Genomic DNA, 19431 nt, shown 5'->3' on the forward strand with positions numbered 1-19431 from the left:
TTATATTAAAATCTGTATGTCAATTTTTGTTTCTGAAACCAATAGTGTAAAGAGAAAAGATTTAAGAAAGATACTCTTGAGAATTAACAGACATTTGGAATCAAAATAAAACAAAATGTACCAAATTTTAATACACTAAAAAATAAACATTTTATTAAAGAAAGTCTGAAAAACATATGCACCAAAACAAAAGTGACTACGAATGCTAAATAAAAAACCTTCAAAAAATGTGTACCACGTGATTCAACGTTTTAACTTTATATATAAAAGCTATACTATAAAATACAAAGCTAAACTATTAGAGTACTAACAATACTATTCATATAAAGAAACTTAACAGTAGTAAAATATGAATACATAAGATGCTTATTTTTGGTCCTTTCGGAAAAACAAACTAAGATTTTTTTTTTTTTTTAACACAGCTCCAGGCACAAAAATAGAATATAAGATGACAACTGCAACATTCTTAGTGTTTATCCTTGTAATTCTTTAAATGTCACCAGTCATAATAGCAATGAATTCCTCTTGATTTACTGTGATAAGAAAGAAAATGTAAGTCAGAAATACACATTTTTTTCAGAGAACACTTTTACTATTTTACACTAAGTATTTTTAAATTTTATATTATACAAAATTCTTAATAAACCAAGACATAGTATTTTGCTTTTACTTCTTTGTAGCAAATTGAATACATTAAATTGAATTTCATGAATACAAAAATATATAAAATATAATAAACATAAATATTCTATAATATTAACTAAAGTATCCAAGTTACAAAAAACCCATCATAATCATTTACACACACAATAAAATAGTTTTAAAAGCTTGTTATTTTAAATTTCTTAGATGGTTAAGCTCTCTTGATAATCTTTATTCCACTAGTTCATTTAACAAACACTTTCTGAATAAATAAGCTTAAATATATCATACATGTAAATTAGAATTATGAAGGATGAAAATAGAAAAAATGTCAACTTGTTTTTGGAACTTTTACAGACATAAAAGCCTCTGTTTAAAAGAAAACAAAACTGAAACATAGTTAAAGAAAAAACAGTGCAACAAAAAGCTATAAGGAATTAAGAAGAATGAGTTGCTCAGAACCTGAGAAAGAACAACCAATTCATGCATTCAATATTAAACATCTACAACACAGTATGACAGACAGTGGAACAGAATACAAAACCTATAATACAAAACTCAAAATACTTTCAATGATTTTATAAACTGCAGTATTGATTTTTCACCTTTGCAGTTAAAGGAATACGCTTCAGTATCTTATGACAGCTATTACCCCTTTCCCTCTCTAGTTATAAAACATAATCAAAATATATTAAAACTTTGAACAATTTCATCGATATGCACCTTCTTTTAAGAACCCCTGATTTAGAAAAATCTAGAATCAGGCATCTAGACCAAAACAGCAAACAAGAGTATATTTTTAAGGAAAACAACACAAGGAAAGTGGCCTTAGAATGATTTGACTAACATCATTTTAACAGCATAACAGAGCCATAATTAAAATATTCAAAATCTGAAAAGTACTTATGTTTTCTTACTTTAAGAAAGAAAACTTAACCTCAAACTTTTTCTCTCAATTTGTAAAATCTCAATACTCAAATTTCAAATCAAGCATCATGGAGTTCTAAAACAAAACACTGGAGCATTTCAAAAGTATTTTAAACTATTCCATAATTCCATATCTAAAAACAAAATGTTTAAGTCCAAAAAAGTAAACTTAAAAGCTGGCTCAGACAGTAAAGAATCTGTCTGCAGGACAAACCTGGGTTCCATTCCTGAGTTGGGAAGATCCCCTGGAAAAGGACATGGCAACCCACTCTAGTATTCTTGCCTGTTGAGTTCCATGGACAGAGGAACCTGGCAGGCTACAGTCCATGGGGTCACAAAGAATTGGACACAACTGAGCGACTTCACTTCACTTCACACACTGAGCAACTTCATTTCACTTCACTTTGTTATCAGTAAGACTTTCAGACAATTAGGAGGATCGATGATGCCTTCATACATTTGGTTTTATAACCTTCTCTATCAATCGTATCTTATATCAAGTTCCTTTATTTAATAATTCTAACATAATGCCTACCTTAAAATAAGCATTTGATAAACTATATATTGAATCAAACAAATATGCCACTTCATTTTTTTGTACACTACCTTTTCAAACAAAATTTTCATCAGTCATTTTATAGGGTAAATCTTATTACATTTTATTAAAATTAAAAAATTTCAGGGAAATTAAGTAGATTAATTACCTTAGAGACTATCTGGCTTCAGAGGGGAAATAACAAATTTTAACATCTGAAGTGCCAGTTGAATACTTTACTAACACATTGCTTCCTATAATAATATGTAACTTAAAAAACTCTATAAACATAGAAAACTAATATTTTACTTTATAGCATAAGAGGCAATACAGTACTATGGTTAAAAGCATATTCTTTGTCATTATGGAGATTTGAGTTTAAATCTCACTCTGCTGTGTTGTGATAACCTTGAATAGGTTATTAAACTCTCAGAGCTTTAGTTTCCCCATCTATATATTCATCTATCCTAAGCATAAATATGTAAAACAATGTATTTACTTCACAAAAGCTATTATGAAAATTAAGTGACATAATCCACAAGGTAACATTATAAGCACAGAATATAAAATATATTAAGTACTAAATAAATGTTAAAGGGATTTCCTGATGGCTCAGATGGTAAAGAGTCTGTCTGCAATGTAGGAGACCCAGGTTTGATCCCTGGGTTGGGAAGATCCCCTGGAGAAAAAAATGGCAACCCACTCCAGTATTCTTGCCTGGAAAAATCCCATTGATGGAGGAGCCTGGCGGGCTACAGTCTATAAGGTCGTAAAGAGTCAGACATGACTGACCAACTTCACTTCACTTCAAATGTTAACATTCATAATTATTTAGAAGATGGTCCACTTGGAGTTTTTTAATGTTGCTACTGTTTTTCAAAAAGATTTATTGTGTTTTAGTTTATATATCTTGGGAAGGAGTCTTTCTATATCATTACCAGAGCTTTATTTAGAGAAGCAATCCTGTACCTAGTACAGGTAAAACAAACTGTTTTACCCGTATAATACTGTATAATACCTCTGGTCTTTTGACACATTAGTAGCAGGAGTATGAAACAGATATACCAAGATTCTCTCTACCACTGAAGAGAGTATGTTACATAAAGGAACTCATTTAAAGCTGCTGCTGCTGCTGCTAAGTCGCTTCAGTCATGTCCGACTCTGTTCGACCCCAGAGACGGCAGCCCACCAGGCTCCCCCGTCCCTGGGATTCTCCAGGCAAGAACACTGGAGTGGGTTGCCATTTCCTTCTCCAATGCATGAAACTGAAAAGGGAAAGTGAAGTCGCTCAGTCATGTCCGACTCTTAGCGACCCCATGGACTGCAGCCTACCAGGCTCCTCCATCCATGGGATTTTCCAGGCAAGAGTACTGGAGTGGGGTGCCATTGCCTTCTCCGCATTTAAAGCTAACTCAGAGTAATAATCAACAGCTAGGGAAGACACAAACATTTTTTAACTATGAAGGCAGTGGATTATAAATCCAAATATTAGAGTTAGAGCTTAAGAAGTCATTTAAATTTTCTCAAGTTTCAATCATCTCTGTTTTAAAATATAATTAATTATGTTGATTCTCTTCAAAGAGCTAGTACTAAAAATAGAAAAGTTGTATGCATGTATGCTAAGTCACTTCAGTAGTGTCCAACTCTTTGCGACCCTATAGACTGTAGCCCACCAGGCTTCTCTGACTATGGGATTCTCCAGGCAAGAATACTGAAGTGAGTTGCCATCCCCTCCTCCAGAGGATCTTTCCGACCCAAGGATCAAACCCAAGCCTCCTGCATTGCAGGCAGATTCTTTACCGCTGAGCTAACCGGAAAGCCCCAGAAAAGTTGTATAATGCTCAGTAACAGTCACATAAATATAATGGGAAAGCATAATAATGCACAATTCTAACAATCTACAAATCTGTATTGATAACCAGTTGCTACTATCTTACCTCCTTATTGAAGCATCCCAGTATTTCCAAGGTTATATAAATATACGTATATACATATAAATATATATATTCATGTAAAAATGAATAGTTGGTACTATAGCAACATATATCTACTGTAACACACACTCCTGCTCACTACTTAAGTCTATAAACATCACAGTACTCATCACGTTCAAGAAAACGCAGGAGAATATAAATATGAAAAAGAAAAAAAAAAAGGAAAACAAGTTTACACTTAATGCTAGGCATGTTCAATTATCTCCATTTCATAATCATAACCACCTTGAAAGGTATTAAAGTTGATTTTTGTAAATAGGAAAACTGAGACTCAGAAATGTAACAACCTGCACAAAATTACAGAGCTACTAAGTAAGTGGTAGAGATTCAATTCAAATCCAGGCCTGTATGATTCCAAAGCCTCAGGCTTTTTGCACTGTATGATTCCATACTGCTCTTCAGTGGCTCACAATATAATTGAGAAGACACATATGTATATAACTAACAGAAGGCAATGTATAAAAGGTCAAAAAAGATTGTTTCGCTAAATGGGCCCTCAATGGAAATCTCATCATTTACAAATAGAGATCAATGAGGGAGGCTTTGGGGAGTTTAAGATGAACCTGAGATAACGACTAACATTTTCGCAGACAGAACCTGGCAATTAGATTAAAGAACAGCATGATGAAAGGCACAGCATAAAAGGACAGGATGGAATATATTCTGTCAAAGTATGTATACTATATAAGTAGTGAGGGTTAGAGTAAAAAGAGGAAGAATACAGTGGAAAATAAAACGAGATAGCTGTTGTAGGACAGATCTCATATAGGCAAAGAATCATAAGTGTCTGAATATGAAAATGACATCACCAAACTTGCATTTTAGGAAAAGAATGATATTAGGATGAAAACAGAGGCTTAGAGGCATAGAGGAGGCAATTAGGAGGCTACAAGAGACTCTAAGTCAGCAAGAGCAGGGACAACATCAGCCTCTTATTGGGCAGCACTGGTCAGCACACAGAACTGTGTACCAGCAGGCATTCAAGGAAATAATGAATGAAGCTATGATATTATAAAATTCCAACAAAGAAATTAGGGCCTGAATTAGGACAGCAGCAGTAAATAAAGAAATAAAACTTCAAAATATTTGAAGGGAAGACTCAAACTTAAGACATGCATAAAGGTTGAGAAAGAAAGCATTAAAGGATGAAATTTACTGAGAGGCTGAAATTTTGGAGATATTTCACCCTCAAAGAAATATAATATGAAGTTCCACACTTCAATACTTTCTTGAAGTGTGGAACCTCATATTATAACCTGTACAGTTAGTTTTAAAGGTCTGCTTCATTTCAAGCCAAGTATGTGTGATACTTATGCAAAAAGCCCATTACAGAATGAACAACATTTACACTAAATAAAGGGACAGTTTGCAAAGGGTCTTGAAAATCATTTGGTTTAAAAAAAAATTACTTATGTGTACAAGTAGGAATATTTGGAATATATGTTTTACTCAAAACTTACTTTCTCCATCACCATCTTTATCAAATTCTTCTATCATAGCCCGAAGTTCTTCATCACTCATGTTTTCACCCAATTCTCTGGCAACACGTCGCAAATTCCTCAAGCTTATTTTACCAGAATCATCATCATCAAATAGTTTAAACGCCTTCAGTATTTCTTCATGTGGATCTCTTTCCAATATCCAGTCTGTCACTATAGTTAAAGAGAGATGAAAAGTAAACCTTCACAGTCACAAAGGCATTCATTTGTAAAATCAACTAATTATTAGATGAGAATTAAAACTGTGAAAGTAGTTTGGCAATAAAAACGCCAAACCAAAGTACAAAATCCCTGAGATAAAACCTAAAATCAGAAAAGCCAAATCCATATTTTAGAATTTAACCTTCACATTATCTACAATTTATCCTATTATATGGCTTCCCACGTGGCTCAATGGTAAAGGATCTGCCTGACAAGCAGAAGACATGGGTTCGAAGCCTGGGCCAGGAAGATCCTCAGTGAAGGAAATGGCAACCCACTACAGTATTCTTGCCTGGGAAATCCTGTAGACAATGGAGCCTGGTACATTACAGTCCATGGGGTCGCAAAAGAGTCAAACACAACTTGTGACTAAACAATAATATTCTATTTTAAGAGTAAGCATAATTATATTACACAGAAGCAAATTTTTGAAAACTATATTTATACCATATTTATTTAAGGTCTACTATTAAGAACTGTACTAGGTTCCATTGATATCAAGCACACAAGTCTGGGAGTTCGTAACCTAGTTGTAGAGATGACATACCAACAGAACAATCAAAACCAACTAAAAATTGTTTGCTGGCTAAACTTAATAGTAATACTGATTGTTCTCCAAATTTAACACAACTTAAAAACAAATTTCCCTAACAAATTTACAAAATTAACTGTCACCATTAATAAAGACACAATTTCAGATAGTATATGAAAATTCTGCTCGTATCTTCATAACTTAGAAGAACCCCTTGGTTTCTCAAAAGAAGTTCCTAAAAGGATAGAATCTGATTGTAGTAAGAATAAAAAAGTCTGGAAAGGAGATCTCTCTAAAGTCAAATCCATTCTGTTCAGCAAGATAGTAACTATCAGACAGCTAAATTAAAATTAAATGTGAGCAATTTCAGGCCTCAATAGTAACAATTATTTAATATATTAAATTTAACAATATATAATAAGAGTGAGCTTAATATTTTCATAAAACCACAGTCTTTAATCAATAGCCACAACAACAAAACTTTTTAATCTGTGGTATAAAACTTTTTAAGTTACTAGATAAAATTCTGAAAATATCAAAGTAAAAATCTTTGAAGTAATTCTACATGTTAATCTACCACTACAACAAGAGCCATTTATGATTTTCACTGTGCCATTAAAAATAACTCCATCCTGTGAGGTTTACAGAATCATTAAAACTTTGCAAAGGCTTACAGACGGAAAACACTGGAATATTTAATGCACCCAAAAGAAAAATACAATTCAAGTCCCCCACAAACTGTTGCTATGCTGCTGTCTGCATCATATCTGGTTGAATGAGCTTTAGAATAAGCACCTATTCAAGATAATGTTAAATCATCTACACATATATTCAATAATTTTCTTTTTTTCCTCTACAATAATTTTCTTTTATCCATTAATTTTATACAAAAGTCTTCCAAGTAACTAATTGAAGTATATTACTCTAAGTATGCAAATCATCAAAGCTCATAAATATTCAGTTAAAAAGGAGTTGGCATATATACAGCCATAACACCAAAATAAAATACCACACTTAACTTTATGGCTCATACTCAACTTATTTTGAATTTAGTCCCAACAAAAAAGCAGGACAAGGAAAAAAAAAAAGTGTTAAGAAATTTTCTTCACCAATTAAATAATTTACATGACAGGTGAACCAAAAAAGCAGCTTGCTGAAAATATTAATGTACTTAAAGAAGCAACAGGGTGATCTGGGGAACAGATGGGGTTCCAAGATGTATAAATTCCTATCCCAATGGTGCTTTAATTGTGTTAGTTACTTCAGACTTGTGTATCTATAGAATCTTTTATCAATACTTTGCCTTAGAATGCAACTTTTCTTTGGAAGTATAAATACCCATCATTCTGGACAGCTAACACATTTTAACTTCATGATGACTCCCCTCCATGCCTTCATGTTCTATTCTTGCTCTACAAAGTAGAATTATAACATATATTTTTTTCAATGAAAATAAATCAACAGAAAGGCAGTAAAGGTGGGTTGAATCTATTTCACAAATTTCTGTCCATGTAACTCTATTTTCAAATGACTTAATTATACTATCAGAAATGTACTCACTCAAAATAGTTAGATCTTATACATTGTAAAAATCACTTAAGGGTCCTCTACTCGTGCCCACCAGAGTCTATGAGCATGCACTGACCAGAGTCCACGAATTCAATACTCCAAGCCCGTCCAGAGGTCCCCGATCCCAGCTTTCTATGCTTCAAAAACACTAAGAACAATACCCCTGCATCAGTTTTTACTATAGCCAATCACCTTTCATGCCTAGAACACGGATCATACCCAAAGCGCCTTTAGCCCAAATAATCACAAAGTCCACATCTATAAGAAGGACGGGGGCCACTGGGTGAAAGTTCAGGAACTCAAGGAGCACAATGGACACATCACAGGTCCCGACTGGGCTCCCAAGGGTGACCATACCATCACTTGCGGGGCCCACCGCAATACCTACATCTGGAGTCAGAAAGATGGTGTCTGGAAGCTAACCCTGGTGATCCTGAGAACTAACCATGCAGCCACTTTCATCAAGTGAGAACAGATTCGCCATGGGCAGCAGGGCATGACTCATCTTTGTTTGGTACTTCGAGTCTGAAAATGACTGGTGTGTGAGCAAGCACGTTAAAAAGCCCACCCGCTCCACGGTCCTCAGCTTGGACTGGCATCCCAACAACGTTTTGCTGGCAGTGGGATCCTGTGACTTCAATGAAGAGTGCTTTCTACCTACATTAAAGAAGTGGATGAGAAGCCAGCCAGTACGCCCTGGGGTGGCAAAATGCTTTTCAGTCAGCTGATGTCAGAGTATGGAGGCAGGGCACACGGGCTCAGCTTCTCCGCCAGCGGCAGCCGCCTGGCTTGGGTCAGCCACAACAGCACTGTGTCCACTGCCAACGCCTCAAAAAGCATGCAAGTCTCAACCCTAAAGGTGGAGTTCCTGCCCCTCCTGAGTGTGTCGTTTGTCTCAGAGAACAGCATCGTGGCTGCTGGCCATGACTGCTGCCCCATGCTCTTTAACAAGAACAATCACAGCTGCTTGACCTTCGTCACCAAGCTGGACATCCCCAAACAGAGCATCCAACACAATATGGACAAGCGGGCTGTGATTGAGGACCGCAACACGGCCCTGGAGACACTGCACCAGAACAGCATCACTCAAGTCTCTATTTATGAGGTGGACAACCAAGATTGTTGCAAATTTTGCACTAATGGCACTGACAGAGGCATGACCATTTGGGATTTTAAGACCTTAGAATCTTCCAGCCAGACCCTTCGGATAATATGAAGATGAGCAGACTTCCACGCAGGATGCGTGGGGCAGCTCCACCATTTGCATCCGAGGAGAGCCACTGCCAGGAAACACTGAAGACACACACGGCGCAAACCTTGTTCTGTGTTTTGTGTGAGTATAACTAGTGAAAGCGTTGGCTTTTTAAAAGCAGCAGAGATTGAGTTTTGTTTCATGGGTTTTTTTGTTTTGTGACTTCATTCCATTCTTGACCAAAGTTTCTCTTTAAGTAGTTTATTATGGAAAATTGTCAAGACTAACTTAAAGGAAGGGCTGGGGAGGTATATAAATCGTCTGCTAAAAAAATTAAGTAAAAACACTGAATATGTTTTAAAAAATCACTTAATACAGCAAATTAGAAAACATCACATTAAAACTTTAAACCCAAGCAGTCATATCCTAGATTACTGAGGTTACTAACTTTTTTACTCTTAACTACATCCCTTTTCTTTTCACTTTCACCACCCTCAGCACAGAAAATCTATTACAGTTGTCCCTCAGTTTCTATGGTATCCATGGGAGACTGGTTCCAGGACTTTCCTCAGATTTCAACATCTGGAATGGGTAGTATTTGCATATAACCTATGCACATACCCCTGTATACTTTAAAACATCTCTGGACTACTTACAATATCTAATACAATGTAAATGCTATGTAAATAGTTGTAAATACGACGTAGTGAAGTGAAAGTCGCATCCGACTCTTTTAGACCCCATGGGCTATACAGACCATGGAATTCTCCAGGCCAGAAGACTGGAGTGGGTAGCCTTTCCCTTCTCCAGGGGATCTTTCCAGCCCAGGGATGGAACCCAGATCTCCCACATTGCAGGCAGATGCTTTACCAGCTGAGCCACAAGGGAAGCCCAAGAATATTGGAGTGGGTAGCTTATCCCTTCTCCAGCAGATCTTCTCAACCCAGGAATCATTGCAGGATTCAATTCCTGGGTCTATTCTGATTCAGAGTAATTTGTCCCAAACTGGGTTCGATCCCTGGGGTGGGAAGATCCCCTGGAGGAGGGCATGTGGGTTGCCTGGAGAATCCCCATAGACAGAGGAGCCTGGCGGGCTATACTCCATGGTGTCATAAAGAGTCAGATACGACTGAGCAACCAAGCACAGCACAGCATGTAAAACATATATTCATCTGTGGTCAGTCATTATTTTAAAATAATCAAAAAATGAAGAGAAAACATGGTTCTTAACTATTCCCAAACAGTAATAAAATTTTATCTGACAGTTGATAATAAGTGGCCTGAGGATAGCTAAAGTATGTGCTGAGCCTGTGAAAAGGTTGATCTTTGAAAGTCAGGGTGAAGTTTATTCATGAACATTTATTCTAGAAGGAACCCAGTATTTCTGCTCTATTAGAAACACAGAAGAGATGGAGGATCAGGAAAGGTAGAGATGACATAGGACTCTGGCTTCAGCTGCTAATAAAATCAAAATTTTAAAACTGTATCCACTTAAGATGAAATAATGTGTTTTATAAAATTATTAGAGGCAATTATATAGTGCTTAGGGCTTCCCTGGTGGCTCAGAGGTTAAAGCGTCTGCCTGCAATCTGGGAGACCTGGGTTCGATCCCTGGGTCAGGAAGATCCCCTGGAGAAGGAAATGGCAACCCAGTCCAGTATTCTTGCCTGGAGAATCCCATGGACGGAGGAGCCTGGTGGGCTACAGTCCATGGGGTCGCAGAGTCGGACACGACTGAGCGACTTCACTCACTCTCACTCATATAGTGCTTAAAATAACCTACAACCAGGTGGCACTAGTGGTAAAGAATTTGCCTGCCAATGCAGGAGACACAAGAGACGCCAGTTCAATCCCTGGGTTAGGAAGATCCCCTGAAGGAGGAAACGGCACCCCACTACACTATTCTTGCCAAGAGAAGCCCTTGGACAGAGGAGTCTAGCGGGCTACAGTACATGGGGTCACAAAGAGTAAGACACAACTGAGCGTCAACATACACAGGAAAAGGTAATGAGAAAAATACAAATACATGGAGTAGAATACTTTTTATGCTTCAACAATACACATATATCACATTTTCAAGCCATTAAAACAAAGACTAATTTTTTAAGTAATAACAAACACTTAATTGGCTCAGCTGGTAAAGAATCTGTCGGCAGTGCCCGGGAGACCTGGGCTTGATCCCTGGGTTGGGAAGATCCCCTAGAGAAGGAAAAGGCTATCTCCTCCTTAGTTCTCTCCTGGCCTGGAGAATTCCATGGACTAGATAGTCCACGGGGTCTCAAAGAGTCAGACACAACTTACCAACTTTCACTTTCAATTGAACTTACTATATACTAAGGCTCTTTTGTTAAACACTTCACATATTTTTAACTTATTTATTCCTAAGAACCCTATGAGATAGTACAACCATTCCCATTTTATAGCTGAAAATGAGGCAGAGAGAAGTAAAATGACCAAGTTACACAGCTAGCAGGTGGCAAAACCAGGATCTAAACCCAGGCAATCTGATTCCAAAATGTCCATGCTAAACCACTACACTGGACCAAATTTATTTGAAGTATAGCTCTTTCCTAGTAGTATCATTCCTATTGTATCCTGAACCTTGTTTCTATAAACAATCTAGTTGAAACTTTCGGAGAAGGCAATGGCACCCCACTCCAGTACTCTTGCCTGGAAATCCCATGGACGGAGGAGCCTGGTAGGCTGCAGTCCATGGGGTCACTAAGAGTTGGACATGACTGAGCGACTTCCCTTTCACTTTTCACTTTCATGCATTGGAGAAGGAAATGGCAACCCACTCCAGTGTTCTTGCCTGGAGAATCCCAGGGACGGACGGAGACCAGTGGGCTGCCGTCTATGGGGTCACACAGAGTTGGACACCACTGACATGACTTAGCAGTAGCAGCAGTTAAAACTTTTGCTAAAATCATAAACCCCAAAAGCTTCAATACTGGGAAAATGAAATGGCACTATTCCTCTTCTCAAGTAAATTCTACAAATTAGAGAAAAAAAAGAAGATGCTCTCCAAAGGGACAGGCTCCTTTCCAAATAATCATCTATTAATTGGAGATCTTCTCTGTGGTGCTTTTTTTGTCTTCTAGATTTTTTCCTTTAATTTCCCTCTTCCTCGCTTTGGGTTCAAATTTTCAGATTTGAAAAAAATTACTAACGATACAAATCTATTTTTTTCCACACGTACTAATTGCTATTCCTTTTCTTTCTCATATTACTTCTTGTTGAATACTTAAAGGTTTCTTTGTATATGTCTGTGTGTAGCTGAATTTTCCTAGATTCTTAGAATATCAAAAACTAACTAAATATTTAGGATTAGGATACTATTATTATTTAGGATATTATTTAGGATATTATAATTTAGGATTATTAGGATATTATTACTAACTAAATATTAGGATATTAGAAGGATTTCCCTGGTGATCCCATGGTTAAGAATCTTCCTTGCAATGCTGAGGACATGCGTTCGATCCAGGAACTAAGATCCCATAGGCTGCAGAGCATAAAGCCCACACACTGCAACTACTCAGCCCAAGTGACACAATAAGAGTGTCTATGTACTACAATGAAAAATCCATATGCCACAACTAAGATCCAACACAACCAAATAAATAAATTAAATATTTTTAAAATGAACAAAGGATTTGAATAGACATTAAAAATAATAATAATATGCTTAGATTATGACCCAGCTGGTCGTTCTAAAATGTTTTCTTCTGCTCCCAGTCTAGCAACTGCCACCCTTACTACAATCTTCTCCCCACCAGTGACTTTAAAGAGATGACTTTATTCATTGAGCTCAAGGTCATCTACAGTATGCAGCCCCGCTCATATGCTTTGTCAACCTGAAGGCATGTACTTCATACATGGCTAAAGATACCATATCTTTAGATATAGTAGTTTGGTAGATACTGCTACCAATTTCTTCTTCTCCCACCGTGCCAATGAAAATCACATATTTGGATAGTCTTGGGAAATATTTTCTAAACAAAAATACACCAAATCTTATCTTTTCCTATAAGAAAATAATTTCTCGACCATTCTTAGTTTTATCACATAATATAGGTACCCATTACGTAGAAAGACATCTTCCCGTAACAAGCAACACAACAGTTGCTTGGTTAAAATCTTCAGAACAAAGCAAAAGACAAAATGATAAATCTCATTTACAGTGAAGCTACAAATCTTTTCTTTGAAAATTAGCAAAAAAGAAAGAGCACCCCAAAAAGAACACCAAAAATAAGATGTACATTATATAGCAATGTTCAATGACAAAATTCCATAACCCAGAGAATTTTAGAAATACTGATAGTATCCAGATAATTTCCTAACAACTGTTGATTACAAAGACTTTTGTAAAACAGTGTTTACAAAACTGTAAAAATACACACCAACTTCATTGAAATCCTCAAAGGTTATTTTCCCAGTGGCTTCTCTGTCATAATCTTTAAGAATCTTCAGTACATCAGCTTTTTTTACATCAAACCCCAAGGCTCTCATTGCCACCTTTTGGATTAAAAGGGAAAAGCAAATTATAAAAAATTTTTACAAAATAAGTGAATTCCAATTCTTCAGTTCTTAAAACTTAAAAGATGACAACATATCAGTAAAGCATATTCTTTCACATGTTTTGTCTCTAAAATAACAGTGATAGTTTTTCTTCATTAATAAAATTAAATGGCATTTCTTTTCATTTTTATGTATTCCTTTTTTAATATGACAAACTAATCAATGAGTGTTTATAGAATACATTGTACAATGTATTGACTTTACTGCACAGATAATTTTAACAAGTTATTTTTTTCTCAAAGGATTAACAACCAAATTTTTAAAAAAGGCATAGCATAAATATTAAAAGTTATACAACAGAAGAGATTAAAAAATTAAAATAAGAATTACTCAACATGATTAGTTATCAAGTAAGTTATCAACTACTTACTGCTATCAAGTAAGTAGTCACAATCCCAAACTTAGAGAAAGAAAAGATCTAGTTAATAGTAACAAAGAAGAAGAGATGTTATTATTAAAGAAGTCTTACTGGAGAGATACAAGTTGGATGAAGTGGAGTAGAAGGGCATTTAGAAAAGAATGACTAGTACTAAAACACACAAAGAAATACACAACAGGCTTGAACACAGTGAACAGAGCACTTTACCTTACCTGAATGGGGAAAGAGCAGGTGGAAAAAAAGCAGTTAGCAAATGAGAAAAGTATGTGGTAGTAAAAGTGTAGGAGGCATTCAATGCAAATGAAAAAAATCTGAACTCAATCTAGTGTACAATGAGGAGCCACTAAGCATTTATGAGCAATGAATAACATGATGAAAGAATTTTAGAAAGATGAATCTAATGATAGTGTACAGGAAATGGAGAAACCATGTAGGAAGTTCCAGATACAAAAAACCACAAACCAAGATAATAAGAATGGCCACAAATAGAAGAGACATTATAAAGGAAGTAAAGTGAAGTGAAGTCAAAGTCGCTCAGTCGTGTCCGACTCTTTTCGATCCCATGGACTATACAGTCCATGGCATTCTCTAGGCCAGAATACTGGAGTGAGTAGCCTTTCCTTCTCCAGGGGGATATTTCCAACACAGGGATCAAACCCAGATCTCCAGCACTGCAGGCGGATTCTTTACCAGCTGAGCCACAAGGGAAGCCCATTATAAAGGAAGAACTGATCAAAGCTAGGTAACTAAAACAGAGGGAAAAGTAAGCTAAAGAGCCACAAGGATACTACCTCTCTCATTGTGCTGAGTTTAAGATCCAAACTATCTTAAACATCAATTTCCCCTTGATTCTTTATAAAAAATTCTAAAACTTAAAACTGATATTTTTCCCCACTAGCACTGCATCAACACCAGACACCACTTATATCATTTGAATAAGAGAAAATAGGTTGAGACTGTTACTAACATGTTTAAATTAAAAAACAAATAACACTGCCTCAATCTGAGAAATGAATGAGTCACAAAAAAAGGAAAAAAACACACAATGGGAAGAGGAATATGGTTAGAACTGTTTAAATCCTACAGTTTCAAATATTTTAACTATGTGAATGAAAAATAAGCCCCTCTACAGGAATATATTTTTACATTTAAAATATTATTCATTTTACCATGTGAAAGGGAGTTTCTAAAAAGATACAAGTACTACTCAACTATATTATAGCACTTAACAGTAAATGTTTAAAATGGTTTACATTTCCAAAACCAGTTCAATTAAAATATTTAGAAATGCATTTTTAATCAGCAGACAAAAATGCAAAACATTTTAATAGAAAAGATATATTTTAAGTGTATTACCTTTAATTCATGATAATCTATTGCTTCATCTTTGTCTGTGTCAAATAGTTCAAAAGCATCTTTAATTTCTTGTTTCTGTTCTTCAGAGAGTTCTCTTCTTTTTTTCCTCTTTGTTTTGTCTACTACAAGGTCATTTCTATGAAATGATAAGAAGAAAGTCTGTTTAGTCCACCTTAATCCTATTGTCATATGCTTCTAAATGATAAAATTCCAAAAATGCAACCAAAAAATTAGCCAATGAATAATGTTTTAAATTTCTAAAAAGTATTTTGTAAAAACATAAAGAAATTTCCTAACATGAGTCAAAACCCTGCTCATTCCACTAAGCTGCTTTAAATTTATACCTCCCTAAAACTGAAAAGTTTTACAGTTTTAAAAGGTTATTAAAAGAAATGAGGACCTAGCTTTTCCTCCTTCCTAGCTTTGTATTTATTCCCACTAATATTACTGTGGAAGAAACAAGAAGTGTGAAAAAGAAAGTTCTGTCAGAAACCCCAACAAAAAACATAACACCCATACTTATTCTCATCATTCTACAATATAGACTGTTTAAAAAAAAGAATTCAATTCACAATTGATCTCTATATATTAGGTTTACTTTTATAGTGCTTAGAATTATCAATAGTATTGCAAAAAAAGTCTAATTCATCAATTAATTTACAAGCTATTTTGGCACTGTTAAACTACACATTTTAAACTGGCACTTTTTTGTAATTTCTCCCATTGATATTAACAAATCAGCCAAAATAATGAACGTAAGCATACCACGAATATCAAACACCAAAAAAGTACTTAATATTTGTGGTATTTTATTTATACATAAGGTGAAGAGTCAATTGTCTTGTAAATCTCAGCATATACATTTAGACAGTTTCTCACAAATTCTGAAAAAACTTAAAGTAAAAAAAGTAATTTACTTTAAAATCTAGAAATGTATTTCTTAAGAGGTGCCAATATAAGCGTTCCAAATTTTCAAATGGGGCTTACAACACTTGTACAAGTTTTGAAACAAGAATTCTATAAACTTTAAAAATGTAAAAACCAGTTGACTTTTATTCTCTGAAATCTACTCTAAAAAGGCAAGAGATGACTAGGAAATGACCAAATGAGGTTATGATAAAGCTCTTTCTTTCACAAGAGACCTGAATTCACACAAGCTTGGAAACTCCGGGGGTTATTCTCTTCCCAAGATTCTGACCGGACAAAAGTTCACAACCCACCGACAGTAGATCTCATTCAAGGTTACCACGATTATCCCTCTTCAGAACTCGCTTCCTTTTTACTGAAGCTTAACTACATAAACACTTTTACGGTAAAACTTCTAGCTGTGGTTGGGAGAGGGAGCAACAAACAGTGAGTTAGAGGCTGGAAACGAATGAAAGGTAAAATGAGAAAATTTAGGAAATCTAAGAGATTACCAACTAAAATCACTAAAAGGAGCCTCTGATTATACCCTTTTGCAGGGCCCCAGGAGAAAGAGCAGAGGTTTTGCGTTATTTCCAAAATTTACGGGTATATATGTTAGTAGGGGGCTTCCCAGGTGGCTCAGTGGGTAAAGAATATGCCTGCAATGCAGAAGACGCAGGTGTGGAAGATCCCCTGGAGGAAAGCAGGGCAATCCTCTCCAGTACTCTTGCCTGGAGAAACCCACACCCAGAGGAGCCTGGCGGGCTACAGCCCATAGGGTCGCAGAGTCTGACACGACTGAAACGACTGAGCACGCACGTTAGCAGGAGGTCGGCTGAGGTGGGAGCCGTGGACAAGGCACTGAATTAAGGGATGCTACAAGGCCTGGTTTCCCGGTTTCTCGCATAAACACCGCGCATTGAAACCTCGCGATATTTCCCTGCCTCCTCAAGACTACCACAGCCCGGCTTTTTGGCGGTCTAAAGCCAGTGCCCTGACAGAAATGACCGCCTCAGCTAAAGTGCGGAGCTCACCAGGGCCGCCAAGGGGAGGAGGTCTGGGCCCGGGAACTTTGACCAAGGATCCCGTCCCTTGTCCCAAACTGCATTCCCTTTCTCGCTTCGGCCTCCAGCTGCTTCCCTTCCACACACAACCGCCCTGGGGCCCGCTGCGAGGTGTAGAGTGCATTTGCCGCCTCCTCATTACCGACCTCAGAGCTAAACTCATTTTGTCTTCGGACTGAGACGTTCCTCTCGAGAACGATTTTAACCCCCTACCCAAAGCAGCAAGACTTCCACAGGCCGTTCGACAGACGCCAACGACTCTCAGCGGTCTCAAAAACCTCCCACAAAGCAAGACACTCCTGATCTGGATTGGTTGAAATCGCTAACGTCCTGCCCATTGAGGCGAAAGCGTCACTTGTCCTCTGCTCTCATTGGGCACATTTCACGTCAATCAAATAGATCTCCCTGCCGGCATCCCCTGCTACGCCTCTCACCCTTTAGATTGGCCTGTTGCTTTCCGCCCACCCCCAATCCTTTGAGAAGCTGAGTGTTCGCTGCACTCAGGTGGGAGGTAGCTGAGCTATGCCTCTGACCGGAAAGCCTGTGGCGTGTGGCCCAGGGTCCGGAGACCCGGCGGAAAGGGAAGGGATGAGATATGCCGCAGGCTGTCCTCCGGCTAGAAGGAGGGAGCGGCTTTCGAACGGTGTCTGCGAAACTTGACTCTACTGTATTGTACATTTTTGGATGGTTTGAGTACCTGGGGGAGTGTATTTAAAACGCAGATTTAAATATCACTCATTCTGATTTCTAGTAGGTGTGAATCTGCATTTTTTTATACAAACTTCAAATGATTCTGAAGCAGATACTGTGGATTATATTTTGATAATCACTGGGTTGGATTATTAGGCTATTTACGGTTGAAGCTGTACCTAAAGGGCCATTTGCTCCCCTGTTCTTCCTTTGAACGGGTTTGTTCGTTTTTGTCCTTTATTTTCGAGTGCTGTAAGCTGCTTATACTCATGATGTTATCTTCACCACCAAACGAAGTCTCTTAAAGCTCACTTGGACATTTAGTATCTTTACCTGTTCATCTCTCCTACTAATCTTAAAAGGCTTATATCCTTCATTTAACACTATTCCTAGTGCCTAAAACAATGTCTGATGCGTTGTAAATGTCTGATGCCTCTGCTCAGTAAAGATTTGTCGCATTGAATGGAATCTTGCTGTGAAAAATCACAAACTACTGAGCTAAACTGCAAATCTCAAAAAGGAATGAAATAGCCAGAGACTAGGTGTCCAGTAACGGAAGAGGGAAGGTATTAATATATAAAACTGTGACATAAATATAAAGAGATACATGTACACGTTTAGAGAAGAGAGAGAACACAGAAGGTATAAGAAAGACTTCTTGAAGGAGATGGCATATATGTTAAGCCTAGAAAGATGAGCTAAATTTGGGTAAGTAAAGATGGTAAAAACATTCAATTCCGCTTTATTGACTGCCAAAGCCTTTGACTGTGTGGATCACAACAAACTGTGGAAAATTCTGAAAGAGATGGAAATACCAGACCACCTCACCTGCCTCCTGAGAAATCTGTATACAGGTCAAGAAGCAACAGTTAGAACTGGACATGAAACAACAGACTGGTACCAAATCAGGAAAGGAGTACGTCAAGGCTATATATTGTCACCTGACTTATTTAACTTATATGCAGAGTACATCATGAGAAACGCTGGGATGGATGAAACACAAGCTGGAATCAAGATTGCCGAAAGTGAAAGAGGAGAGCGAAAAAGTTGGCTTAAAACTCAGCATTCAGAAAACTATGATCATGGCATCTGGTTCCATCACTTTGTGGCAAATAGATGGGGAAACAATGGAAACAGTGACAGACTTTATTTCTGGGGGCTCCAAAATTACTGCAGATGGTGACTGCAGCCATAAAATTAAAAGACGCTTGCTCCTTGGAAGGAAAGTTATGACCAACCTAGAAAGCATATCAAGAAGCAGAGACATTACTTTGCCAACAAAGTTCTGTCTAGACAAAGCTATGGTTTTTCCAGTAGTCATGAATGGATGTGAGAGTTGGACTATAAAGAAAGCTGAGAGCCAA

At 37.0% G+C, this 19431-nt stretch overlaps 1 protein-coding gene and 1 pseudogene across 3 annotated transcripts; one reads left to right on the top strand and one right to left on the bottom strand.

Annotated features, from left to right (window-relative positions):
• Positions 1 to 125: 125 nt before the first annotated feature.
• Positions 126 to 17688, bottom strand: CETN3 (centrin 3). Of its 3 annotated transcripts, none has more exons than XM_086413025.1 (5): positions 17524 to 17688; positions 15408 to 15543; positions 13495 to 13609; positions 5559 to 5750; positions 126 to 533 (listed from the first exon to the last, which is right to left on the bottom strand). In XM_086413025.1, the coding sequence occupies exons 1-5, from the start codon at positions 17538 to 17540 to the stop codon at positions 490 to 492; spliced, it is 504 nt and encodes a 167-aa protein (XP_086269151.1). In that variant the 5' UTR covers positions 17541 to 17688; the 3' UTR covers positions 126 to 489. The 3 variants fall into 3 exon arrangements, with proteins under 3 accessions (XP_086269151.1, XP_086269152.1, XP_086269153.1); XM_086413026.1 differs by lacking the exon at positions 17524 to 17688 and adding an exon at positions 17133 to 17250; XM_086413027.1 differs by lacking the exon at positions 15408 to 15543.
• On the top strand, positions 5767 to 9115 carry LOC147369953 (actin-related protein 2/3 complex subunit 1A pseudogene; annotated as a pseudogene).
• Positions 17689 to 19431: the final 1743 nt, after the last annotated feature.

The sequence above is a fragment of the Bos grunniens genome, chromosome 7, assembly GCF_055505025.1.
Source record: "Bos grunniens cultivar Pamir isolate PY7600 chromosome 7, Bosgru_T2T1.0, whole genome shotgun sequence".
NCBI lineage: Eukaryota > Metazoa > Chordata > Mammalia > Artiodactyla > Bovidae > Bos > Bos grunniens.